The 27,103-nt window shown below is 38.7% G+C and overlaps 1 protein-coding gene across 1 annotated transcript in view; it reads left to right on the forward strand.

The window, feature by feature from the left end:
- PNPLA2 (patatin like phospholipase domain containing 2) overlaps positions 1-27,103 on the forward strand; it is a 51,769-nt gene that overhangs the window by 19,630 nt on the left and 5,036 nt on the right. The window contains exons 2-7 of the mRNA XM_015811953.1: positions 10,292-10,524; positions 10,951-11,016; positions 18,715-18,924; positions 20,134-20,194; positions 22,267-22,431; positions 25,043-25,175. Of these exons, the coding sequence (XP_015667439.1) occupies positions 10,292-10,524; positions 10,951-11,016; positions 18,715-18,924; positions 20,134-20,194; positions 22,267-22,431; positions 25,043-25,175 (868 nt within the window). The remainder of the gene's footprint in view (positions 1-10,291; positions 10,525-10,950; positions 11,017-18,714; positions 18,925-20,133; positions 20,195-22,266; positions 22,432-25,042; positions 25,176-27,103) is intronic.

Below are 27,103 nucleotides of genomic sequence, written 5' to 3' on the forward strand. Positions count from 1 at the left end.
GCAGTTCATCATCATCATCACTAACCAGCTACAGCTGCATGCTTTCCCCACCTGAAGCCTCAGGGCTGTCCTGCTGCAGCTGTGCTTCAGCCAAATCACTCTCAGCCGGCTGTCCAGAGCCATTGACCAACTCCCCTCCTGAAGTGCCAGGGACTGGTTCATCTTCCTCTGAACCAACATCTGGAGAGGCATCTGGAGGAGTCATCACAGGGTGCTTGTATCAGAAATTTGACCACCTGAGTTTTCAATATGGCATCAGTTGTGATACCAAGGCATGGGCAAGGTATAGGCAATGTATCGAGAAAACCTTTGGAAATTTCAGAACTGCTGCTCTGCAGATATGGATGTAAAGACCCTGTTTTGGAAGTTGGTTCTAAGGGATCAGATGGGATTGCTACCACTGTACCAACCTGCCTATCTAAACTGCTGGATGCCATAACTGGATTGGCAGTAGAGTTCTCCAAGCTTCTGAACTTGGGAAATTTTTCTTTCCTAGGGCATAGAACTGGAAGCAGTCCAGTTGTTCATGGCCTCCATGGCAAATATGGACCTGCCTTAGATAATCAAATACCTGACATACACAAGGGGTAACGTGCCAGTTCTGTTTTTTGTCTTGGGGCAGTGGCAATGTGATCTATAGTTGGAGGATATTGCTGTTACGCCTTTGTTATAGATAGATTACTCACTGTTAATCCTGGAGTTGTCTATCCTGTCCTGCAGGAAGGAAGACCTGTTGGATTAGTCTGTCGCAGATGCATTTTGAATTTTAGAAGGTTTTTGTGGTTATTCTTCAGGCATGCTCAGATTCTACTGAGGCCTTAGCCAATAGGCCTGGAATGGGCAGCCAGCAACAGCCTTAGATTGAACTGGAGATGTGTGGGTGTACTGTCTCTATGCATCCTGAAGAGCTCTTTCGCAGAAGAGCAATCAAATGTTCTCTGTTGTTATTGAATGCAAATTGCCATTCAGTGCCCTTATTTAAGGTTACTGTCTCTCCTGGATAAGGAGAAACTGAAAGAGCAAGACCTCTGTGAGGATTACTTTTGGCACCTCCTGCACAAAATCATTTAGATTCATTCTGAGTTGGATGCTAATTAGGCATATCTAGCATAATAGTTATCTGGGAAGAGTTTGACCCTGGGGACCGGACAGGGATCTGTCCTTGGATCCATCAGCTTGTCAACCTGTGTTTTAGTTTCATGCCCCTCCAGCCTGGTCAAGGCATCCTGGAAAGTAGCATGTAGCTGGATCCGTGTGGTGGGAGAAAGTGTCTTTGAAAGAGGGGTGGTGGTGTGGTTCCATAGGCTCTGAAAGAAGTGGTAGTCTGTCTCCTGTTCAAAAATTTGGAAATCCTCCTTGACTGTCTGCTCCTGCATGAAGAGCAAGTGGCAGCTGTGGTTAGGAGGGTCTTTGCATAACTTTGTTTTTGGTTCCCATTTTTGGGTAGGAAGTTCACAAATACTCATGCCTTAACCACTTCCCAGTTGGACTTCTGCAATGTGCTTTATATGGGATTGCCTTTAAAGACATCCAGAAAGTGCAATTAATCCAGAATGCAGCAGTGGGGATATTAATGGGTATGCATTGATACATCAAAGCAGATTGCTACTTTATGAACTGTACTGGCTTCCAGTTGCAATTCCAGGTATACAACTTAAAATGGCCTACAGGACTGGGTTATTTGCAGTGCCACCTTTTCCCACATTTTTCTATAAGGTCACACAAAGTAGGCGTGCTTAAGGTCACATCTCTGAGGTAGTGTCATGTTACGGAACCTAGGGGATGTCCGTGTCACTGCACCTGTACTTTGAAATGAGTTCCCCTCCCCCAGGTTTGCATGGCCCCACCCCTTTTGGCATTCCATAGAGCCATAAGACTAATCTCTTCTCCAGTGCATTGGCCAGAATTATACACGATAGGAATGTGTATTGTTATCTCCAGGCTCTGATGTATGGTACTTATTTTCGTTTTGTTTACAGTGCTTGTTTTTACTTTTTTTGTTTGGATTTTGATTTTCTTCTTTTCTTGATTGTACACCCTGCTGCATCACAAATTGTGAGAGAGGCAGCATATACATTTTTAAATGACTAAATAAATGGTTAATGGTAGTTTTCATTAATACATTAATAATTCTGGGTACAAATATTAGCAGCAATTATATATTTCTTGCTTACAGAGCAAACCCCTGCTGCAAGCAATTACTTGGGAACATTTTAATGGTGCATTATGGGATTTCTGATCTAAGAAATCTCACAATGACAAAAAAATTGTGTCAAATCACATAATGAACGATTGTGTCATACTCCTGGTAGTACCTTTCTATGCCTATGTGTAATATCTTGACTCATCCCACTTCCTACTCTCAAATTCTCATTTGCTGATGATCCTTTAAAACAAAATGTGATCATTTACCTCTTCTAGGTTTTAATCATTTCAGTGGGCTTTGCCTCCCCTTTTCAAGGACAGTATCTTCTCTTCTCTTTTCAAACTAGCAAATAGAACTTGCATGAGGACACCGGAGCTGCTGGGTTAGGAAAGGATGTTAAATGAAATTTGTCCCTCACTTCTCCTGGGAGAAGCCAATCTCTACCTTTAGGGACATCCTGCAGATGTTATTTCCCACCTGTGCTTTGGTTGATGTCATGTACGTCACTGGCACTCTTATTATTATTTCCGTTGCAGCTTTTTGGTATTGCAGAAGTAGAGGGAACAGTTCAGTAAAAACAAAGACTGGGTTATGAAAGAGATAATTTAGAACAAATGTGAGGAATGTGAAAAGAGGAAGGATATAAACAAATTGCCAAATAGTGCAGAGAAGGGTTACCAAGTAGTTTAGGATAGCCTTGGCACATCTTGTTGGAATAAGATGACACAACCAACTTATTGGGAAGGTCAGATGATATTTTAGAATAAGAACATGTCAGGAATTTGCAAAATTCACTTTGTTTAGGAATGGTTCCTGGACTGTTCAGTGCTCCTGGTTGTGAAGCGTGATGAGTTATGAAAAATGGCCTAAAACGTTTGTGTTAAGGAATATGGTGATTTATAGAAAGACTTCTCCTTGCATTACGTCCCTATACAATATCACATTGGGCAATCAGACAATCAGTTGAGAATTTGGCTGGAATCATGTCCATGTCTTAGGCTAATATTAGATCAGACATTCTCTGCAGCACGAGGCTTTTCTAAACCAACCACATGTTTGTTCCCTGGATTGCCCATTTTTAAAACTTACATAATAACCCTTGTAGCTCTGCAAAATACTATTATTCAATAACGTCAGGATCTCTGATTACCTCAACACTTTATTTTTTAAAGGACAAAAATAGGATTTATTTTTTGTGTAGCATCTCCTCCCCTGGATGCACCAGCAGTGTAATTACTGCCTGTTTTCAATTTCTTGTCCAACAGAGACAACATTGAAGGCAAAATCATCAAGCTGCAAGAGGTCACCAATTGGTTCATTGATTCAATAATTTTCACATTAAGTGAAAGAGCTCATTTTCAAATGCCATCATCCCAGATTGACCATGTGTGCTTGGATATATTTAGAGTTTCCAGCAATTTCAAACAGCTGTTCTGTGTCCTGTTCTCTGGGGTGATTTGCTGTCTTCTATGTGACAAATTTTCAGGCCATTGAAGAATGCAACTTGGAAATGATTTGGAAAAAGTGCTTTGAACCTGGCATGAGCGTGGTAGCTCCGTCCTGTTGTTAAAGACTACTTCCTCCAGAACAGCCTGAAAAAAATACAGCTGCTTTAAAGACTGAATTCATTAAAATTAATTTGAGCCTTAAAGTAGGTGCAACCTCTTTTTCAGGCTCATGTGGAAATCTGGAAAAATTCAGGTGTTTTTAGTGTCCAGCAGGGCAGTACTAACCATGTGCACTCCTGTGTTCAGAAACACTTTTGAATCTTTTTTTTTTTTTTTTTGGAAAAGCGCATAGCTCAACTAATGAATTCTGCTTGGGGCATTATGTAAAAAAAAATGACTGGTATTCAGTTCTTCATTTATATTTGAAAGGTATTCTGAGTTTAAATATGGCCATGAACATGCCCTCTGTATGAATGTATGATGTAAAGCAGAAGACTTTTTGAAAATTTGGAGATATATATGCAAATATGAAATGTAAATTATGCACCTTTCGTGAGTATAGCCACCCTTCTAAGATTTTAAAATACTATATGAATAAATATGTGGCAATCTCAGGAGATAACCTTTGTTTGTTTGGGTTTTTTGCTGTTGCTTGTGCCTTTTCTCACCAATACGACGTTATATTCCTGTTGAACTGGTTAAAGCCTCACATGATTAAATGTCCTCTGTGAAAGATATCTTGAAGTTCCAAATGAAACTGGAATGTCCTTGGCTTGAAGTAGCACCCTTTACTCTGCAGTGGAACATTTCCAAGAAGAGTTATAGATTCCAATATGTCTTTTTCTGACAAAGAGTTAAAGAATTAAATTGGGAGACTAAGATGGCCATTTCGAGCTCGTTCTGCTCTCTTCAGTTAGCTACACCCTTTATGGGATTCGAACCTGGGCAGTTTACATACTAGGCAGTGATTTAACCACCAAGCCACAGGCTTTCCTCCCCTCTTTGCCAGCCGAGTCAAGGGAGTTGTTTCAATATGTGTATTGTCAGTGGCTACCCAGATAAATCTAATATGTATATGATGATATTTTTAATTCTTTTGTTTTCCACATATTGCCAAAATATTGTTTCAGATCAAATTGACCTTTCCTGACAAAGGAGCTTCTGGGTGCTTCAGATTCAACATCTCTCTACTGATTTAAGTCTCAGAAATTGTAAAAAGCTGAGCCAGTTTGGTCTAATGCAGGGGTAGGCAACCTTGGCTATGCTGGCTCAGGAATTCTGGGAGTTGAAGTCCATGAGTCATAAAAGAGCCAAGGTTGCCTACCCCTGGTCTAATGATTAAGGCACCAGGCTAGAAAGTGGGAGACTGTGAATTCTAGTCCCACTTTTGCCATGAAAGCCAGCTGGGTGGCCTTGGGCCAGTCACCTCTCTCTCAGCCCAACTCACCTCACAGGATTGTTGCTGTGAGGCAGAGAGGAAGAGGAAGGAGTATTAGATGTATTTACTGCATTGTTTATAAAAACAATAAAGTGTAATATAAATAAAAATAATAATTAAAAGGTTTTAGATTAGACCATCTGAGTAGGTCAGGAAGTGAGAAAATGAGAAAAGAATCTGTGAGAACCAAGGCTATCTCTGCTGTTCTTGGAACAGGGCAAATAAATGTGGCTTAAAGTATGGAGATGATACCCCATAATATTGGGAAGAAGAGTGATTAGGCAAATACAAAACTGTATGTTTTTAACAGTCGTCCACTTGGAATATGAACTAATTAAAATATTAGGGATATTTACCAAGATTTTTTTAATACTTGGAGTGTCTTCCTCCTGCTCCACTGTTTTTTTGACCTCTAACTTTCATCAATAATCCGTTGGCATTCTCATATCTCATCTTGCTAAGCTGCTGGTCTTTCCAGCCAAAGTTTGTTTGTGTGTGTATGTGCGCGTGAGTGCACATACATGGCATTTTCCAAAGTTACTGGGCACGTTGAGTTATCTTCAGCACTGTTGTTCTCTTTGGATCCATCTGGATAAACCCAATCCCCTTTTGGCGGGACATCAAAATTGGGCTCTCTTCTAGGAAGTCTAAAGTTCAATCTGTAACTATCCAATTTCCAAGGCTATTTTGGCACTGGCCAAGGTTACAGGATGATGTACTTTCAATAACTGAAGCATCTCTTATTATTTTACAAAGCCATGCTCCCTCCGGCATATTCAGTGAAGAGAAGCTGTTCATTTTCTTTTCTGACTTCTCTTACTTTGGTGATAGATTTGTGTTACATCCTAGCAATCCAACTATTAAAAGTATAACTTGGCTACTGTATATGTGTTGGGCTGTTTAACTATGATATATGTCATTTGAGTGCATCCAGATGTTGCACACCGCTTTGCCTAAATAATCCAGTATTTATTTACTTATTTTCATGTATATTCATCCAGTTCTCAGTGGATACAATGCGATGCATGCATCATAATCAATATGACTTTATGGACTGAAAATGAAGAAGTCAGTTGATCATTGTCCTAGACATACACAGTGGTGCTTAGAAATGTGTGAACCTTTTTGAATTTTCAGTATTTCTACATAAGCATGGCCTAAAAATGTGATGTGTTCTCCAGACAAGTCCTAAATCTAGATAAAGAGAACCCAATTAAACATATGAGTCAAAAACATACTTGTTCATTTATTGAGGAAAATTATTCAGAATTACGTATATGGCAAAATATGCGAGGCTCCGGGATTATCAGTTTATTTGAAGGGGAAATTAGAATCAAGTGTTTCATTGGGAGGATAATCGGGGGTGAGTGTGGGAGGTCCTGTCTTATTTAAAGAATAGAATTCTGGCTATTCATTCTCAAAGTCTGACCTTCACCACATAGGCATGTGGAAGCTTATGGAAGCTCAATCAAAGAGATTTGTGGGGACCTCTGAAAAATGCTCACCAGGTTACAAAATTACTGCCAAAGTGTTCGGACTCCACCAGTCCATTATCTGGCAGATTGTGTACAAATAGAGTCAATTCAACACCAATGTTACCCATCCCGGGAGTGGTCAACCAAGAAAAATTACACCAAGAACAAGATGTGTAAGTTTCAAAAAACCCCAGGTTATCATCCAAGGAACTAGTGACTTCTTTTGCATTGGCAAATGTCAGTGTTATGAGATTATCATTAGGAAAACACTGAACAACAATGGTGTGCTTGACAGGATGGCAAAGAAAAAGTCACTGCCCATCTACAGTTTGTGAAAAACCACATGGAAGACCCAGAAGGCTGTTAGAAGGAAGTTCTGTGGACACACATTTCAGCAAGAGTTTTAGCTAGAGTACCCCAGAAGAAATGAGAAAATGGGTGTCTCCTTGTTTTTCTACCATCAGGCCTCTGACCCACTCCAGTTTAGAGGGGTGGCCAAAAATGAAGCAATTGCTCTCTGATTTCTATAAATGTACTTCTAGAGCGCTTGATAATAAAAAGATGTGCAATTATTTTTTGTTCAGCAACTATCCCAGTTTAAACATTATTCTCTTTTAATTTAATTTTAATCTCTTTAGTGGAGATTCATGAAAAAAAATGCTGCTAGTGTCCATTCCAAAAAAACAAAGAAACAGGTTTGGTTGTTGAAAAGGATGCTGCAATTTCATTGTCGTGTGGGATTAAATTGTGGATCATCTTTGAGTACACATGGAAACTTTCCTTCTCCTAATTTCAAGCTCATTTGAAATTTGCTGGAACCAACGAGAAACAGAGTAGAACAAGCAATAGAATTGATTCCAGTTCTATTTAGAACTGGAAATTTAGAATTTATATAGCTAAACTAGAGCCTGAAGTTCAAAAGGCAAGATTTATGTGTTCTGAGAAGTACCTTGGTTCCTTCTGGGATAACAAAGATTCTGCTGAGGTGTTAGTTCTTACCATGAGGGCCATGGGTGAACCCTATCCCTTCAAAGCATGCTGACAATGCTTGATTCATCATATGACAGCCACATAATGCAATGAGAAGGTCTGTACCCAGGAGATCTTCACATATATAGCTATATACGTGCAGCTTTTCTTCCTTTGGAAAGATAACACATGTTGAATTCCCTTGCTGATTACACCTCACCAATGTGGCTTAAGAGAGGGACATGGTTCCTATTGCTTGTGAGTGAACAGGGCTTTGCTCACCCAATCTTCCAGTCCCATTGACTGAAACAGCTGACTTTAATTTCCCCTTCAAATGAGCTGATAATCCTAGAGCAGTGATGGCGAACCTTTTAGAGACCGAGTGCCCAAACTGCAAGCCAAAACCCACTTATTTATCACCGGGTGCCAGGCGGGCGTGGCCCACTGGGTGGGCGTGGCTGTGGTCATGGCAGACTTGGTGGGTGTGGCCAAGGTGGGTGTGGTCACCTTGATGTTGCTCGTGGGGAGGGATGCCTGTGGGGGCCAGGCAGGGTTGGGGGAGATCTAGGGGGTCTCTAGCAGGTGGGGCAGTGGGCAGGTGCTATTGCTGCAGGGCAAGGCGAGGCAGGGGCCGGGGTGGCTGCTGCCTGACATTATCGCCCCCCACACACAGAGGCCAGTGAGCACATGGGGGCCGACAGTGTCCGTCAGCAGCCACAGCCTGCTGGCCCCTCAACCAGCGCTCTCTGGGGCTCCACAGGCCGCTGCCAGAAGTTCAGAGAAGCCGCCTCTGAGCTGGATGGACAGCCGACAGCTGAGGAGGCGATGCAGTGGGTCGTGCCCGGGAAAAGGAGAGCATGCGAGGCCAGGAGGGATGGGAGGGGGGAAGGGAAACCAGACATGCTGGGATGCATCTGGCTACGTGGGACCTCGGCAAGTTAGCAGGCGGCTGGTTGAAGAGGGATGGTTGCCATCTCCAGGGCATGGTGCGTGTGCCCACAGAGAGGGCTCTGAGTGCCGCTTCTGGCACGCGTGCCATAGGTTCGCCACGACTGTCCTAGAGATTCATGTAATTTTGACATACACAAATATATAAACCTGGACCATTCTCTTGACTTAAATTGTTTAATTGGGTTCTCTTTATCTAGTTTTAGGACTTGTGTGGAGAACATACCACATTTTAGGTCATATGTATGCAGAAATATTGAAAATTCAAAACTTTTAAGCACCACTGTACATGGACTTGTACAGATAGTTGTCAGGAATCAAATCTAATTTGAAAGCACAAAACCCCAAAATAAAACAATGCAGTCATGCTTTAAGTCAGGTGACTGTTGCTGACTTTTAGGGATGGTATTTGATTGAAAGGCATGTGTCTTGGGAAAGTTGGCTGCCAATTAAGAAAAAATAGCATAACTCATTATAACACAAGTCAGTTGAGCTCTGCTTAACCTTGAGTATATTTTTTATGATGAGCAGGAAACACAGTATAAGATAAACAACTTTGGTCTTAGGGAAAAAGGTCAAATAGCAATGAGATAATTTTCCCAGCTCAGAGATGGCTGATAAAGAGAACTTTGGGCAGCACAACAACATTGTCCTGAAAACAGTGCTATGTTTAATAGTTAACATATTGTCAATGGGTTAGAAGATTTGTTCAGTGGTATCAAATCTGTGATGTACTCCTGAGCTCAAGATGGAAAACCCGACAAGTGATGTATATTTTTAGGGAAACCATATTTCTTGCTGTTTTCCCAAAGCAATTTATTTAGATTTTTAATTTATATCATGTCCAATTAACATGTGCTAGGTAGTTTTTCCTGAGTATAATGTAGAACTATAAACAAAATTTTTTACACTCTTGGTGCCAAAAACTATGAGCAGAATGGAATATACTGTGATTGAGGATAAGTATCTATTTTGGATAAAAGAGAATTATATTGTAATCTGCTTCCTGCTAAGTATTTTACAGGTTAAATGAATGATCCTTAGAAAATTATGAATGCTATATTTATCACTTTAATATTCTATCAATATTGGGGCCACATTTTATAGTGAGAGAATTTGAGGGCATAATTTTAGCTTTAGAAAGGATTCTATCAATATAAAGAAAGAACTAGGTATGCCTTTGAGAATTTCAACATTAGTTTGTTTGTTTTTAAATTTTTTAGTGAGGAATATAAATGTCCACTTAGAGTAGACTAAGGTATCTAATTTTTAAATCAAGAGATTAAAATATAAAAAATATATGTAGTCTGCACGCATGTGTGTTATATTAAATATATAACTTTTGGGATGTTGATTAGCGCTGCCTAGATATCTAGGTGTTTATGATGTACAATTTTTCAGGAACCAGGAACTCTTCAAGCCAATTGCAATAAAATAAATTTACCAAATAGTGATTTTGACGATGGATAGCTACAATTTGTGGCCTCCTTCAAACAACATGCTAAGCCATAACTGATTTTGGTTCTATGCGATGTGCAAATCTCAGTTTGTACATTAATTCCATGGTTCAGTGGACTTAGAACCAGTGTCATTTAATAGTTAAGCAGTTGGGTTAAGACTGGGAAATTCCACATCAAATTCACTCTCAAGCGTGGTCACCATCTCTTATTCCAATCTTCGCTGCAGTGTCATTGTTAAACTGAACAGAAATCTCCCCATGTAAATTACATTGAAATTGTAGAAAAAAGTGGGATATAAATCCAAACATTTAAAACTAAAAATGAGACTAAGCTAATTTTGAATTAAAATTTTATGTACATGTAGCCTTATCCCTAATTTAAAATTTATATTGTTTTCTTCATACTAGGTGATGCTGGAGCAAATATCATCCATGTTTCCAAAGAGGCCCGGAAGAGGTTTCTTGGCCCTTTACACCCATCCTTCAACCTGGTGAAAATCATCCGTGCCTGCTTATATAAAACTTTATCAAGCAATGCACATGAGTTGGCCAACGGACGTTTGGGCATTTCATTAACCCGAGTTTCGGATGGAGAAAATGTCATATTATCTGAGTTCAACTCCAAAGAAGAGCTTGTCCAGGCAAGTTGTAACTTTAGGGCTTTCTAGGAGCTTTGAACATGAAGCCATAAATGCCTATCTCCAGGCGCCAGCAGAACTGATATGACCTGCTCTTGTCATGGAAGTTTGCCTTTCTTTCTTTCTTTCTTTCTTTCTTTCTTTCTTTCTTTCTTTCTTTCTTTCTTTCTTTCTTTCTTTCTTTCTTTCTTTCTTTCTTTCTTTCTTTCTTTCTCTCTCTCTCCCTCCCTCCCTCCCTCCCTCCCTCCCTCTTTCTTTCTTTCTTTCTTTCTTTCTTTCTTTCTTTCTTTCTTTCTTTCTTTCTTTCTTTCTTTCTTTCTTTCTTTCTTTCTTTCTTTCTTCTCTGCCTGGATTTATTATTTGCAAATACTGCAGGCTTCTCTAGTCAGTTCACTTATTTCACATGGTCTTTTCCCATCTCTCTCCCAGGCATGTGTCTGCAGCACTTTCATTCCAGTATACTGTGGCCTGATCCCTCCAAGTCTTCAAGGAGTGGTAAGTCAGCACCAGGGTGTTTTAACTTTCAGCTGTTTTGGTATTGTACTACAAGAGCCTGTTCCTGTTTTTCCTGCTTCATCAAGAGGAAAAGAGGAAACTTGGAGACTAGGGAAGGTGACATAATATGCTGCATAATTCTGGAAAAATGATCATAACAATGTACAGTTGTAATCAAATTATTCTCAAAGGAGTTGAGTTTTTTTTCTTGATTGCTGAGATCAAGCATAGGAAATCTGATATTTGGAAGGGGAAAAACAAAAAACCTAGGGGAGAAAACAGGACTATTTTCAAAAAAACAAAAAGAGGGAAAGAAGAAAAGAAATAGTATTATTTGTAGTATCACTTTTATGTTTCTGGACCATAATGTTTATAGGAATAATGTATTTTTAGCAAAATTTAACTTAGGTTTAGTAGAATGAAACCAAAATGTGTTGTTCTCAAATGTTTGCTTTTCTTTGTTGAGTAAGTATTGAACAACAGTTTTGGAGGAAAGACCTGTTGCCACAAAAAAAAATGTCCAACATTGGATTGAAATTGAAGAGCTACCTGGACTAGGTTGTCAATGACCAAACCTGGGACTTTGATGTCATAAAGGGAGCCCTCAGTGACCCTAGAATGGTCTTCAGCATTGCCATGAGTTTGTTTTAAAACTTGATAAAAAAAATTGGGCGTTGCCAAAGCAGAAAATAAAATATATTCTGCTAGGACTCGGAGAGAAGCCTGGAATGTATTTTTTTTTTTGGGGGGGGGGGGCTAACTTTTAATTAGTTTATCAGAATATAAAATACAAAGGAAAATAAAAATAATGGGAACTGGTGGCTGGGAAAAGGGAAAAAGAGAGAGTGGGGAGTAAAAAGGGAAAAAGAAAAAAAAAGGTGTTGATTTCCAAATTTCTTTAGCACAGTAGAAGATAATAACATTAAAACCTCAACTTTTTACTTTGATACAATAATATATACTAGCCATTTCTATAACAACAAACCTATCTAATTAGCAAAACCAAATTTTCATTTTTCCATCATGAGCTCAAAATCTAGAAGCGGTTTCCAAATAAAAACAAAATTAGATATACCGGTATTCTTTTCTTTGAACAAAGGAATCAATTTAATCATCTCTGTGTTTTTTCTTTGCTGTGGAAAATAATATATATTTGCTATTATTAATCGTTATAGATTATCATCATTTATATTAGCAAAATTCACTGTACTCTTTCAGTTTCTTTAATCTTAAAAGAAAAGAAATATTTTACATCCATTTTAAAAGTAAACTTTTAAAAAAATATTTGTAAAATCAACAAATTTTAATATGTTTTTTAAACTTCCTCTTAACATAGATACTATCAAATATACTTTCAATATTTTACAAGCTTTAGGAATTACTTAAGCATTATAATAAAGAAAAAAACACATTTTCAAACCCACTTTACGTTAAAACATATATCAGACTGGTAAAAATTCATCCTTACACTAATTAACTCATTAAATTTAAGTCACTCATTCTAGCTTATCTTCATAAAATAAAATCTTTTTCCTTTTCTGGAATATCTATCAAGTAATTATAGACTTCTCTTTTTCTCAAGGAATTCTCAACCTTGTTAGTATCCACGAAGAAAAAGTTCCAGACCTGCCTTCTTGAAAGTTTCAGATTTTCTTGGAATTTTTATTTCAATTGTGCTGGGAGGTTTATACTTAAACCATCATCACAGTAAAGATTGGTGTCAGATTTATATTCCAAAATTGCAATTGAGTCCTTTACCTTGTCAGCTACTTCTGAAATTGCCTCAGTGGTTTGATAACTTTTTACACATAATTGCATCTCTGAAGTAGTTTGACTGCCTTTTATTACATCCTTAGAAATAATTGATCTATAAAGTGAAGAGTTTTATTTAAGATGTTTTTAAACACATCACTAATAATTTGCTCAAATCCAAATGGAGCCATTTTGTTAACTCCTTGTTATCATCAAAGAGTAAATTTTTTGTAAGTCACTTAATAATTTCTGACCAATCAGAGTTTATAAAAATCGGAAAGTTTTAACCACCCACAGCAAAGCAAACCAAGCAACAAATTACTTAAAAATAGTAAAATAAAATGACAACTTTCTACTCTTACGTTTCTCCATCAAAGTTTTTTTAAAAAGATACTCCAAGCTTCCTTATTTTAGCTTGCCTTCAGCAATCCTCTTTTGTTGTTGTTTAACAATAAAGAAGTCCCCAAAATGGCACAGATCAAAAAAGACTAACAGACTATGGCTGAAGCTTCTTTTAACCAAATAAAGATGATAATTCCAAAAAGTGATTAAGAAATGAAAGGAACAACTTATTGTCCATTTGAAAAATAAATTCCCAGACAGCTGCTTTTTCAACAATAAAGTGATTGCAGCCACACATACCCCTGAGCTAAATCACTCACCAGATGCTCCAAAGCTCAGCATCTGAAGCTTCTTGCAGATCAATGCTATATGGAAGATCTTATGGGGTAATTCTAGGACTTTCCCTAACCCAGGAGAGTCATATAAACTAAAGGAATACCCGTTCCTTCTGTTAGTAAGTTGAAAAACTGTCAGTTTAGAGAAAACCCCTACACGGAGCCTTCCCAGGGCATATCGTCAATTGGCCCTCTTTCATCAAAAGTCAGAAACCTGGGCTGTTTCTTTGACAATAATGAGTCATTTCCATTTCCAGTCCTTCTGCTTGAAAAGATACTCTGAGGGTGTTACGGTAGGGTTATTATGCTTTTTCACTGTTAGTTGCATAGTCAGTGCTCTAGCATCAACACTGTCTGTAAAACTTAGATCAGTGATGGCGAACCTTTTAGAGACTGAGTGCCCAAACTGTAACCCAAAACCCATTTATGCATCGTCAAGTGCCGGGTGGGTGTGGCCCATTGGCTGGGTATGGCCAATTGGGTGGGCATGGCCAATTGGGTGGGCGTGGCTGCGGTGGTAACGGCAGACTGGGTGGGACTAAAAAGTTCAATCAATCAATTCCAACTTTGCAAGATCTTTTTTTTCCTGTGAGAAGTTGAAATTGATTGATTTACTGAACCTTTTTTTTTTGCACATGGCGGCGGAGGCCTAAAGCTAAAAGGTTTCATAAAACCCAGCTGAAGGCCTAGGACTGGGGCAACAGCTCGCGTGCCTACAGAGAGGGCTCTGAGTGCCACCTCTGGCACCTGTGCCATAGGCTCGCCACCACTGACTTAGATACTAAGCCAGCCATAGCCATTTCAAGGATGATCAGTGTTATTATTCCCACATTAAAAATGGACAGCTGAACTTGAAAACATCTGACCGCTTAAGCCTACATAGCTACATTAAGAACTTCACGGGAGAAAAGCCAGCTAGTTAAGGGAAAAGTGAAATAGTTCTGCCTCTTAATTGTGCCAATTCATACAAACAGACAGACAGTACAAACGAAGATATCTTACATTTTATTTGGTTAACTTACTATCCTGCCTTTCTCCCAGGAGCTCAAGAAAAATTATGTAGCAATATTTTATTTCCCCTCAATAAAAGCCCAATGAGATAGGTTAGAGATCATGACTGTTCTGAAAACTCCAAGTTAGCTTCTATGGCAATAAGGAAGGGTGAATAGTGCAGGAAACCTTGGGTGAATGCAGGAGGGAAGAGATTAATATAGACAGCATACCTTTGCATTGACATCCTAGGAGAGTCACTGTTTTAAAGATGTTTGAATTGCTTTGAAGGTGCAACTCACTTGGTCTTGACTAGTCAACGTTATAGTCTGAGTGGGAACCAAAGACAAATTCATACAGGAAGTTCTTGATTGCTTAATAACAGTTTGATGTTACAATGACTTGGAAAGGGCTTCGCTGCTCTCCCCCCCCCATGATCATGTGATAGTGATCTGGCTGCTTGGTAATTGATTTGAACTTATGATTACTTGCCAAGTGCCCTGTGATCATGTGATCACGATTCGAAGTCCTCTCTGCTAGGTTCCACAGAAATTTAATGGGTAAACCAGTAGGGAAGATTGCAAGCTACTGCTGTTGCCTGCCAAAAGATTTCCCCTCTGTGAATGGAGGAGAGGAATCCTTTGTTAGGCTGTAGAAACAAAGCTCCTAAAGATCCAAGCTTTATTTCTCCGGCCCAGTGCAGGAGTTCCCTTCCATGCATGGAGAGCAGCTGCCTGCTGTCCTGAGGTAAGATGCTGTTTTGCTCTGTCTGCTTAACAACTGCAACTGGGAAAGTTGGGCTTGTGATCGTTGAATGAATCAGTCACATGGACATCTTGATTAATGACTGCTTCGCTCAACAACCAAGATTCCGGGCCCAATTGTGGTTGTATGTCAAAGGCTACCTATAATTCAAGATGCTCCAGCAACCTAAAAAGTCAGCTCCCAATAAACTGGCATGATGCCAGTATGGGTAGGGCTTGGAAAGGGCAGTTGGGCCCACTACCAACATCACCCAACCCACAGACAATTTCACCATCTAGCCAGATTCTGTTCCTGATGTTATGTAAAAATATGAAGTAAAAGAAAAAAAATAATACAGGATTTTAAGCTGGTTGCCTCTTCTATCGATTCAGCTGTTATTCTTTGATTAAAGTACAAATGTAGAGGTTTTAAAAAGGGACAAAGCAGAAACTGATCTTAGCGTTAGTGCAAACATTTTGTGTAGTGGATGTTCCAACTGTAATTGTACACCTAGTACAGGGGTAGGCAACCTTGGCTCTTTTATGACTCGTGGACTTCAACTCCCAGAATTCCTGAGCCAGCCAAGGTTGCCTACCCCTGACCTAGTAGTTAATGTAGTTAGTGTAGTAGTTTCCTGGAACTGGCTTTGCAGAACATTATACGAACATGCTGGTTGCTGGAGAATATGGTGTGCTTCTTGTTCCTCTTCCAGTTGACTTCCACTCCACTTTGAACTTTCTTCTAGTTTTAATATTTGCATCATTTGATACACTTGAGATTCAGTTTGGCTCTAGACTATTGTGAGTTGGAGTGACAGATACATTTTCAAAAATAAATTTGTTTTTTTTCACTTCTAGAATGATTTGAGGTTAGGGGGATACTGTTTTGTCCTTAGTTGGGATCAGAGAGGTATTTACAGGCTATTCTATATTTGATGCAGGCATACCTTTTTTCCTTTGGTCTCAGTAGCATTAACCCGCTTAGCTAGCAACATAGTAAACTGCTAACTCTTAAACTGCCTAACAGTGGAATAATGGAAATCCTCACCCATCTGTCCACCCTGAACAATTCTCTGCTTAGAATGTTGCCAGTGGGAAAAAGCAAAAAGGAAAAGCACTTTTGATTTTGGTTTTCTAATTTCAATACCCAGTTCTACCCAGGCAGATTCTAAATAAAAATGCTGCTTAGCCATATCTTTTTGTGGTTCCATTTAAAATAATAATAATTCAGCTTGAATTACTACAGAATGAAGGGTAGGAGGAGAAACACAAAAAGGAGATATGACAACAAAACATTATTTCCAAAACATATCCCTTCCCTGCTGCACTATCATGATTGGCAGATGATCTTCCCCTAAGCTGGTGATGTATTGAAGAGAGTGGGCAGTGAAGTTGGAAGACTCAATCAATTGCTTTGCCTATCACATCCAGTACATTCAAAACCTGAACAGAACCATTTATTTAGCAGTGGGTCAGAACAGGGGCAGTAGAGGAAGGATACAGATTGGTCTGTATAAGTTTCTGTTGACTCAAGAATGGATGGATGGTATTTTAACTCAACAGTGGGGAAAAGTTTTTACTGAGTATCTTCTGGACATGTTCTTTTCTTTCCAGAGCCGCTTAAGTACAGTAAGTTATATTTTTGCCCTTTGGAGAAACACTCTCTTGATCTCTGGCGGTCAAACATCTTGATGTCATTGGTTAATACTGGTTATTATGGATATTTGAAATTAAAGGGGTCATGGCTATTTTGGCAGCTTTAGCAAATTGGTGGCTCTTTACATTTAAGCCATGGTACTGATTCTGAAATTTTAGAATTCCTAATGGGAATCTATTATACAATAAATGTTTATTACTTCCTGAGCTGCAGGAATGCATATAATGGAGAAGCTGGCTTGCTTTTGAAACTATAACATCAGTAAATCATCTCAACATAGTAAATGGGGTGATTTTTCTTGCATTTAGATATGATTACTACAGAGCTAGTTTTTCCGTGTAAGTTATTTCTCCCCAAGCTTGGCATTGTTTTGTTTTTCATGTGGTCATATTCTGGGCGTTAGTTTTTCTTTTTCTATAAGCAATTATCCATATTGCATGTGACTGTATTCTGTAATACATTAAGTGCAACTCCTGATAGCATTAAACTCTTTTAATTAAAGCCAATGGAAAAGGGAACTGCCCAATAACCACTCACCCAAACCAGACAGAACTAAGAATTATGCTATTTCAGAGCCCAGTGTGATTCATTCAGATGCAGTGATAAATCAAATATGCCTCATTATAGAAAAATGAATGGCTTTGAGTCAGATATGTGTGCTGCTTATCTGTCTGATCCTCCATTGTTGAAACAGGAAGAGAAACTTGGAAGGCTATGCTTCTGTTTAAACACATCATAGCTGAGAGATTAATCTTGCCCACATTTATTTTTATCCACAATTAAGAATAACTACAGTGTGAGGTTCAAGCACAACATCAAACCATGGTTGCTTGGATACTTTTTCCCCGATTTCAGTCTGTACTAGCCAAATGGAGGAAAACGCTGGGGCCATTAGAAGAGTATACAAGAATCTGAAGCTCATGCACAGTGTAAAAGTATCCTGTCTCTATATTTGTGGGTTTGTGCAGTATGTGCACAAGATAGAAAAAGCATGTAGACTACCATATTTTTTTCTTTAATTTGTTGTCATTTTTGTGGCCTGGAATCTGTAGAGGAGGTCAGCATGGGGTTTTTTTTGTTACTTCCTAGAACATAAGTGAAAGGCCATGGATTAAAAAAAGAGATGTATTTATTTAGGTTGTTACATAAAGTTGCTAATAATAAGAGAAGTGTGGGGACTACTCATTATTTCAGAAAAATGCTTTCATCACCTCTTCCTCATCTTATTTTTCATTTGAGAACAGGATTCAGAAGCTACCCAATCCTACACCCTACTAGATAAAACAGGATTAGTAAAACAGGACCTCATTCGCTAAAAAATGCAGAAATATCTATTGATTTATTGAGGAGTGAAAAAAAAACCCTTAATTCCCTTGACTTCTTGATTCCACAATTGTACATTCCTTAACTATAATGACCCAAATGATGAATTATGTATTGTGATGTGATGATGCAAGATAGGCCTTTTTGTACTTGCATTGCGACATACCTTGCCCTGCATGACATTACAATTAATGTTTTATCATTTGCTCAACTTTCCCTCCTCCCAGAGATGGTTTTGCTTGATGCTCTAGTAAGCTGTAAGCTGTACTATATCACCAAATAACTATACACACCATTGCATTTTCAACTATCTATGTCAGGGGTGTCAAACTGGATGGCCCGCGGAGCGGTTGCATCATGCAGAGGTGCGCCCAACTCAGCTCTGGCAATGCGAAAAAAGTCATGATACATTGCGACATGTCATGTGACGTGGCGAGTTTGACACCCGTGATCTATGTGCATTTAGAGATCTGAGGAGGGAAGAACAGACTGGGGACTATAAAAAAGACAGGGGGAGGGGGAAGAAAAAAGCTAACACATTTTCTTTTTTCCCCAGAGATATGTTGATGGAGGGATTTCTGACAACCTGCCTCAATATGAGTTGAAGAATACCATCACTGTATCCCCTTTCTCTGGGGAGAGTGATATTTGTCCACGGGATAGTTCCACCAACATTCATGAACTCAGAATCACCAATACCAGCATTCAGTTCAATCTGCGCAACTTGTACCGCCTTTCAAAAGCCCTGTTTCCTCCAGAGCCCCAGGTGAGCCCTCTCCACCACGATAGACACTTTCAGTTTTTTATTTCAATAAACGGAGAGCCAGTATGATATAGCAGTTAAGGTACTGAATTCAGAGTGTGAAATTCAGGTTCTAAGCTTCACTTAGGCGTTGAAGCCTAAGCTGGGTGATTATTTACAGTACCAGACTGCACTAGATCAGCAAAGAAAATTATGATTAATAATCTTCAGTAAAGAGGCCTTCATCCTATGGCAGATTGATACCGTATTGACATCGTTGTTGTTGATTTTCTATCTTTCATAGTTCATAGTACTTTAGGAAATTTCTCATAGCTATAATCTACTGCCAATCATCTCTCTCATGACTTCCCAGTACAGTTAGCCTGCATTTTTATAACAGCATAATCCTCTGTTGGAGGTAAGTCCCTGTCTTTAGTGGAGCAAGGAACGCCTGTACTTGCCAATGCACAGACATCACATACAGAATTAACATGTTGAGAAAACACATGACTTTGATACAAGAAGAAAATATAAATTCTTCCTGTAGCGCTAGCAGAGAGATGGGAAAGAATTCCAGAAGCTCAGCTTTTCCTTTAGAAGGTGCTGAAGACAATTGTTCAAACATTGTTAAGTTGGCTCATGCTGAAAAGTCATGGGACAATAAGCCTTCAGTAGTTTGGAAACACTGCAGCTGGAGGGCAGCTGTTTCATTCCAATGGCAGAAAAATGGGGGGGAAAAAGTTTGCAGAATTGGCAGAAACTTTACTGAGTTTCTTTCTTCCCCATGGAGAAAGAAGACTTTCACCAATTCTCTCTTTTCACATGGAGTCCCATTTTGGGACCAGACCTGACATGTTTACTTGGCTTCCCTGAGGCTACACCATTCTTTTCATGACCATTCTGTTAATCGTGGCTTTTGCTTCATCCCAACTTGTCCAGAGAATATGGATTAGGGCCACTTTGCAAAATGAAATAGCATCCCTGTCTTCCTATAACTTCCTTAATCAGCAATGCAACTTTAACTGTGTTTCTATCTGATCATGCCCAGTCTACCGTGATTACTGGCCAAGTCTGATGCAGATGGTTTCCATTGGAGGTCCCTCTTTCTTCCAAGGGCTACATTTGGAGATACGGATTCTTCCCTCTGCTGAAGTCTGTGGGCATGCTGGTAGGGCAGTGTTTAGACGTCTTACAGCTAATTGTAAGTAACATGCTGCTTCTCTCTCTCTGCAGGTTCTCCAGGAAATGTGCAAGCAGGGCTACAGGGACGCCCTTCACTTTTTGAAGAAGAATGGTAAGCTCTTAATAGTTTTGCATTCTCTAGGAAAAGTGAATCTCGTGTCAGGTGTTCTTTTCTCTATTTCTAATAGAGTATTAAAAAGGAGAGCCTGTCTTGCATGTATATCATCCTGTCTAGTCCCTTTTTGCTGTGTAGAAAATGTGCAACGCTTGCAGTCCCCTTTGATGAAAACAACATTATTTGGACACATACATGGTTTATGGATGTTAGTGCTCAAATTTAAAAAATAAAAACTTTCCCACTCAGCCAAAAGGTAGGAGATCAGTCAAATTACTACAAAATGAATTTCCAAAACTGATATTGCTTATTGCTTAATTGAAGTTTAGTTCTTTTTCTGTTCTATATTATTAAACAACTGACTCAATGTTTTATATGCTTTTGCACAAATCGAGATGCATTTAAATGAAAACTTCCTTTTTGAATGGTAGGCATCTGCAAATTTTGTATTTGTGCATAGAGATACAATAGGAAATATTACTGGTCAGCGAATTGTAGACAAATTTCCTTGAATGGAAGTTGTGGGAAAGTATGGCGATGTATTATGCAACTTTTGCTGTACGGTTTATTCAAAAATAATTGTAAAGCATTCTTATAGAAATGGGGTGGTATGCAAAAAATATGACCAAAATTAATTATACTGATAAAAACAATAAAAACAAATTTATATACAATTCAAATAATATTACCGGCTAGAGTCCATAATGTAATCCTTGGGATTTTGCTGATCTATACATCTCAGAAACCCCTAGCAACATGCCAATACTGAGGGACACTATATTTTCCATATTTTCTCTACGGAGGAAGAAATTCAGACACAACACAAAAACATTTTCTCTATTTAGTTGCCATGTCATGCACTCTCCTGGCAGAGATGCTATCTGCTTCCAGAGGTGCCTAAGTGGTATTGAAGGAGCATCTTGTCTAACTGAAAGTCACCTGATTCTGTAGAACTCTTACTTAGGTTGCCTGGCTAATTCTGTAACTGCAATATATTGTCTGTCTCTATAGCACCACCTAGTGGTGCCATATTTCTCATGCAACCATTTTATTCACTGAATTGTTTTCAATCCTGGCAACATGCTTCTTATACCTGCAAGGGGACTCATGCCATTGTTCGTTGTAAGCTGAGATTAAATAACCATAATGATACATTCTCAGCCTAATTGCCTGTATTAATCCCAAAGTTTTCTTAGGATATGATGTACAGATTTCTGTCCTCTTAAGAGCAGAGCTATAGAGTCACTAATTGAATGATACTCAGCTGAATGCCCAGGTCTGATTTTTATATAAAGACAAATTATAAGCTATTGAGTTTCATCTATTTTGCTTCTAAACGGGGGTAAAGATAATTGTACACCTGAATATCCTCTCCATCTGCATTTTTTTTTACAGAAGGATCTACACATACTAGCACAGTGATGGTGAACCTTTTAGAGACCGAGTGCCCAAACTGCAACCCAAAACCCACTTATGCATCGTTGAGTGCCGGGTGGGTGTGGCCCATTGGGTGGGCGTGGCTATAGTGGTAACAGCAGACTGGGTAGGACTAAAAAGTTCAATCAATCAATTCCAACTTTGCAAGATCTTTTTTTTCCCCACGAGAAGTTGAAATTGACTGATTGAACTTTTTTTTTTTTTTGCACCCAGCGGTGGAGGCCTAAAGTGAAAAGGTTTTATAAAACCCAGCTGAAGGCCTAGGACTGGGGCGACAGCGTGCGTGCCCACAGAGAGGGCTCCGAGTGCCGCCTCTGGCACCCGTGCCATAGGTTCGCCACCACTGTACTAGCAGTTTGATGCTTATAAAACAGCACAGAATATTTATACAGAAATGCCAAGATTCACTTTAAAAGCCACTTTAGCTTGTGGCTGCTCAACGTATTTTTCCTGGCTGCTTCTTGTCCTCTGCTTATGGCACATAATAGCCAACAAGATGGCTTTCTTGCAAAAGGCTGTTTCTATCTGCTACTGCCATATTCTCCAAGGTGAAAGGGTGAAGAGAGGTAACCTAACAGTCTAATGATATTTCTAGTGAATTCACAAGTCTGCCACTTATCCTTTTTCTCTAGGTCTCCTCCAAAGACCTCCTCTCCCTCTGCTAGCCATTAGCTATCATGCTGAAGAAGGGGACTCCGAGAAAGAAAAGGATGAGGATGATCAGCTGGAAGAAAATGTTGAACTGGCAGAGGCTGAAGAACACATCCTGGAACACTTGCCTCCTAAACTGAACCAAGGTAAGATCTTTTGTTGGAAAGTTGCTGTATTGCTTTGTCCCCAATTTAACTGAACTGTTCATGTTCTAAGTCAGTTTTTCCTCATTTGGCCCTCCTCCAGATTCATTGACTTCAACTCCCAGAATTACCAGCATGACCATGGCTGAGAATCCTGACAGTTGAAATCTACACATCTGGAGGGCATGGAATGGCTGTTTCAAATATGCTTTTTTTAAAGAAAGCAGATAAGCAAATTTTCAAAGAAAATTTGTCCACATGTAGATGTAATCATTGCTCTTGGAAGGGGACAAGGAATTCATAAAATTCCTGTACCAATCTTTGCTCAAGATAACCACAGGCCAAATTTAAATTCCTGGTTCTGTTGAGGAGCTTCTTGATCCAAAGGTGCTTTTTCAAGAAGCAACTGAACTGTCTTATTTTTCTTTGAAGACATTTCACTTCTCATCCAAGAAGCTTCCTCAGCTCCAACTGGATGGTGGGGAATGGAAGGATTTATATTCCTTGCAGAACAGCTGGTCATTTGCATTCTTTTAGAGAATTGTTGAGGCCACCTGGAGATTTACCTGTGTCTTCAGGGTCACCTGTGTAGTGCAAATGGGTGTGGAGCCTTTTTGGGACTGCTGAAAGGACTGTGTTGTAGACTAGAGGTAAATGATGTCATATCCCTCCCCTTCTATTGAGAGAGGGCTGCTCAGTTTTGATATAGATGGCCTCTTTGACCCCCTCGTTCAAACCAGTGGTCCTCTCTGTCCAAAAAGTGGACTTTGTTATCAAAAGAGTGTCCCATCAGGACAAGATTCAGCAGTCCATCTGCATTTAAAAGACAAAGGTGACTCTTTTGAAGACAAGTTTTCAGGACCACCAATTGGTGTTGTTAAAATCAAAGAGCTGTCAGTTTCTTTAACAGAGCTGTGAAGAAGCTGTGAAATTATGTTCACAAGATGTTTGTGAACATAAGAGAATCAGTTTGGAATAGTGGTGAAGGTGCTGACCTAGTTACCAAGAGATTCTGAGTTCTAGGACTCCTTTAGCCATGAAAGCTAGCTTGGGTGACTTTGGGCCAGTCACTCTTTCAGCCCAAATCATTTCACAGGGTTGTTGTTGTGGGGAAAACAGGAGGGTGAAGCACTATTAAATATGTTTTCTGCCTTGAGGTATATTTTAAAAAGGCAAGATAAAAAAACTGATAATAATAATAATAAATATCCAGACTTGAATATCACTGAACAATGATTAGATCAAAAGAGATTCATTACCAAAAATAAAATATTTAGGGATGTAGAACTGGAAGAGAGAAAAATTATGAAAGTGGAAGACCCAAAACAACTGTAGAAGTGGAAGAAATTCAGATAGCAATTCTAAATATAAAGGAAAAAGCGGGTATGAACTGTAGAAATGATAATTTGGTTAGTTAATAACAACAGAACCAGTACAGGCCAGCACTGAAATAGACTGTGAATTGACCTCCCTAACAGAAATAAAAGAAAAAATTATGGCCTATGCAGAATTATTAGTAGAAAGACAAAGACTGCTAGCATTAAGAGTAGCATTAAGACCTGGCATCTATAATGAAAATGTGAATAAGGTGCTTACAAGGATTAAAATAACATTTATCAAACAGACATTTATCAGCTCGCCTACAGTACAGCAGTGGTGGTTACAAAAGTATCGAAATTAGAAAATCAAAATCATATTCAATCCCAAAGTGGAAGATCAGACTGGAGGCTCAAATAAAAAAACTAAGATCAGATGCAAGTAATTTAAACAAAAGAGCAAAAATTGAAGAATGCAAGGATCAAGAGAAGCCTAATTTAAAAAGTATTGGTTTAGCACCAGAAAAATTGAAGAAGCTTTGGAAATCATAAAGCAACAAATAACAGCAGTGGCAAGAAAAATTGAACACCATGAGGCACAAATCATCCAATTAAAGTAAAATCAGTTATTTCAATGAGTATAAATGACAATAAAAATTCTGAAAATGGAAAACCAAACAAAAGGAAATAATTCAGTTTTGGAAAGATCTATGGAAAATTCAAAAAATACTATACTAAAAATGATGGATGGATAAAAGAATTTGAAGATGAATTTAGTAAAAATCAAATGGAAGAACTAATGACAGCAAAAATGGTTAAGAATTGAGTGAAAAGGATTTAAAATTGGACAAGTCCTGGAAATAATCAGTTGCATGGCTTTTGCCTCAAATATCTGACTACTTTACATCTAATTAAAGCTAAACAGCTTAATGAAGCATTGCATAAGGAAAACATTAGTGACTGCTTAATGATAATAAAATGTATCTGATTCAAAAAGACCCAGAAAAAGGGACAGTAACAGGAAACTACACTAAACTATTTTTTAGTTGAATTTTCCTTCATTTAGAATCTTGTGAAGTAGTAATAGGGGTGTCATTTAAGTTGTGGATATGTGCAAATTTAGGGAGGGCTTATAACAGACAAGGTAAAACTTAACATTCAGGAATAAAATCTTTTGCAACTGGATTAGAAGTGCAATAATTAAATGCAATAAACGGTTGAATTTTAAAAGAATCATTGGTTTCTGTGCTCAAAACTTGGCAGGGGACATTGTTTTAATATACCTTCTCCATCTGCAGCACTTTTGGAAGCCTGTACTGAGAGGAGGGGATTATTCACTTGCATTGCCAATCTTCTACCTGTGCGTCTGGCCTCTACTTTGATGCTACCATATACTCTTCCTCTAGAGTCTGCTCTCTCCTTTACAGTCAGGTATGTTCTAAATTCCCTTCTCTGTGGTAAGAGAACATTAGTAGGATTTGCATTGGATGTTGAATGCATTTACAGCAGTCAGCTAAAAAATTAGTATTTAACTGCATTTCTTTCTAATAAGCAAAGGTGGAATACATTTAGATCAGGCATGTCAAACTCGTGACCTCACGTGACGTCGCGCAACGTATCGGGCCGATTTTGCCATTGCCGGCAATGGGGTGGGCGTGGCTTCCACGTGATGCGTCCGGCCCGTGGGCCGGCAGTTTGATATCCCTGATTTAGATGAAATTCCTTCTGAGTCAGTGACATCACCTTTGCTACAGTTAGAATGAGCCAGAATTTACATTTTAAGATTTTGGGGTGAGAAAGTTTTGTATCCTGCTGGGTTGCAAATTTTGAAATTATATAGGTAATTTCTTAGAGAGAAAAAGCTTTCCTGCCAGTAAATTTAAATTTGGGTCTAACTCTTCAATTTAAAATGTAACTTTGTGAGGCAGTGCTTATCTCACTGCAAGGCAGAATCTTATTTTTTATGCTGCAAAATGAATGTTTATTTTGTTTACCTGCCATCAAGTCAGTGTGACTCTTAGTGACCACATAGACCATTTTTCTCTAGGACAGTCTGTCCCCAGCCCTGGCCAATTTTTATTTCTATAGCATGTCACAGGAAAAACCATTGCTTGCCTCATTCTGAATATCTTGGCATCTGAATATCTTCTCTTTCTAGGCTTTCTCGTTTAACAACAAAAACACAACTACAAAAGAAAAATTAACAAGCAATTAAAGGAGTATCTAACTCTTGTGTCAAAAGCTCTAAAAAGGGTCTTGATTTTGCCTTTCAGCACATAAAGACAAGAAAGCAGATTATAGTTATTTTTCATATGATTTCACTTCTTTGTCTAATGCTGTGCATCTTTTTGTATTGTTTTAGTAATGGGGGTGGGGGGGAAGGAGGGGGAACAAATAGAAAGGAAACAAGGAAAAGAACAGTAGCCTAGATGCTATAGATAGGAAATGTTTCAGCCTATTTTTAAACACTTCATTAAACCTTGGCCACATGGAATAATATTGATTGGTCTTTCCATTACATCAGAGAGAACCATGTCATAAAGAGACAGCAAACACATAGTGGCAATCCAAGATTTTAAATTTTGGATCACACTATCTTGCCAACAGTGAAGAATAGTTTGTTTTGCTGATCCCCATTTGATATATCATAATTTTTAATTTCACGATACATTCTAAGGTTATATATCTAATTAAAAATACATTCATTTCTTTAACCTGTATTGAACTTTGTAACACCATGCTATCAAAGATCATAATATACAATATTTTAAGACCCCAACCATCAATTTGTTAACATGAAATATTCTAACTCTTTATTCCTTTTTTTGCAAATCTTAGAGATGCTCTTTAATTGATATTAAAGTAGTATAGCCGTTAGAGTAATCCAAAATGCATTCAAACAGTGATAATAATTTTAGAATTTAGTTTAGATCAAGTGCTATCAATTGTACTGACTGTTAGCAACCACATGGATAAGATTCCTCAGAATGCTCTAAGCTTGATCTTGTTGATCTCTCAGTGTCCATTCATTGTGTTTGTAATCAAATTTATCCCTCTTGCTTCTGGTCATGCTCGTTTTTTTCTTCAACTTTTCCAAGCAACATGGACATCACAATACTGTAGGATTCTGGAAAGACTTAGTTGCTCATGGCTTATGTGACAGCTGAGGCTTCGTCCAGATAGTCTCTAGCCCGATGCACACAGATAGACATGCATTTGACTTTATTTTTGTCTCAGAGGAATTAGTATATGCCCCGTAGCTGAAGGTCATTATTCTAAATCCTTTGCTGTGGTTGGATCATTTCTCATCCAGAAAAGATTTGTTACTCTAGGACAGGGGTCTCCAACCTTGGCAACTT

This window comes from Protobothrops mucrosquamatus, unplaced genomic scaffold (assembly GCF_001527695.2).
Source record: "Protobothrops mucrosquamatus isolate PMUCROS unplaced genomic scaffold, P.Mucros_1.0 scaffold_56, whole genome shotgun sequence".
In the NCBI taxonomy this organism is placed as follows: domain Eukaryota; kingdom Metazoa; phylum Chordata; class Lepidosauria; order Squamata; family Viperidae; genus Protobothrops; species Protobothrops mucrosquamatus.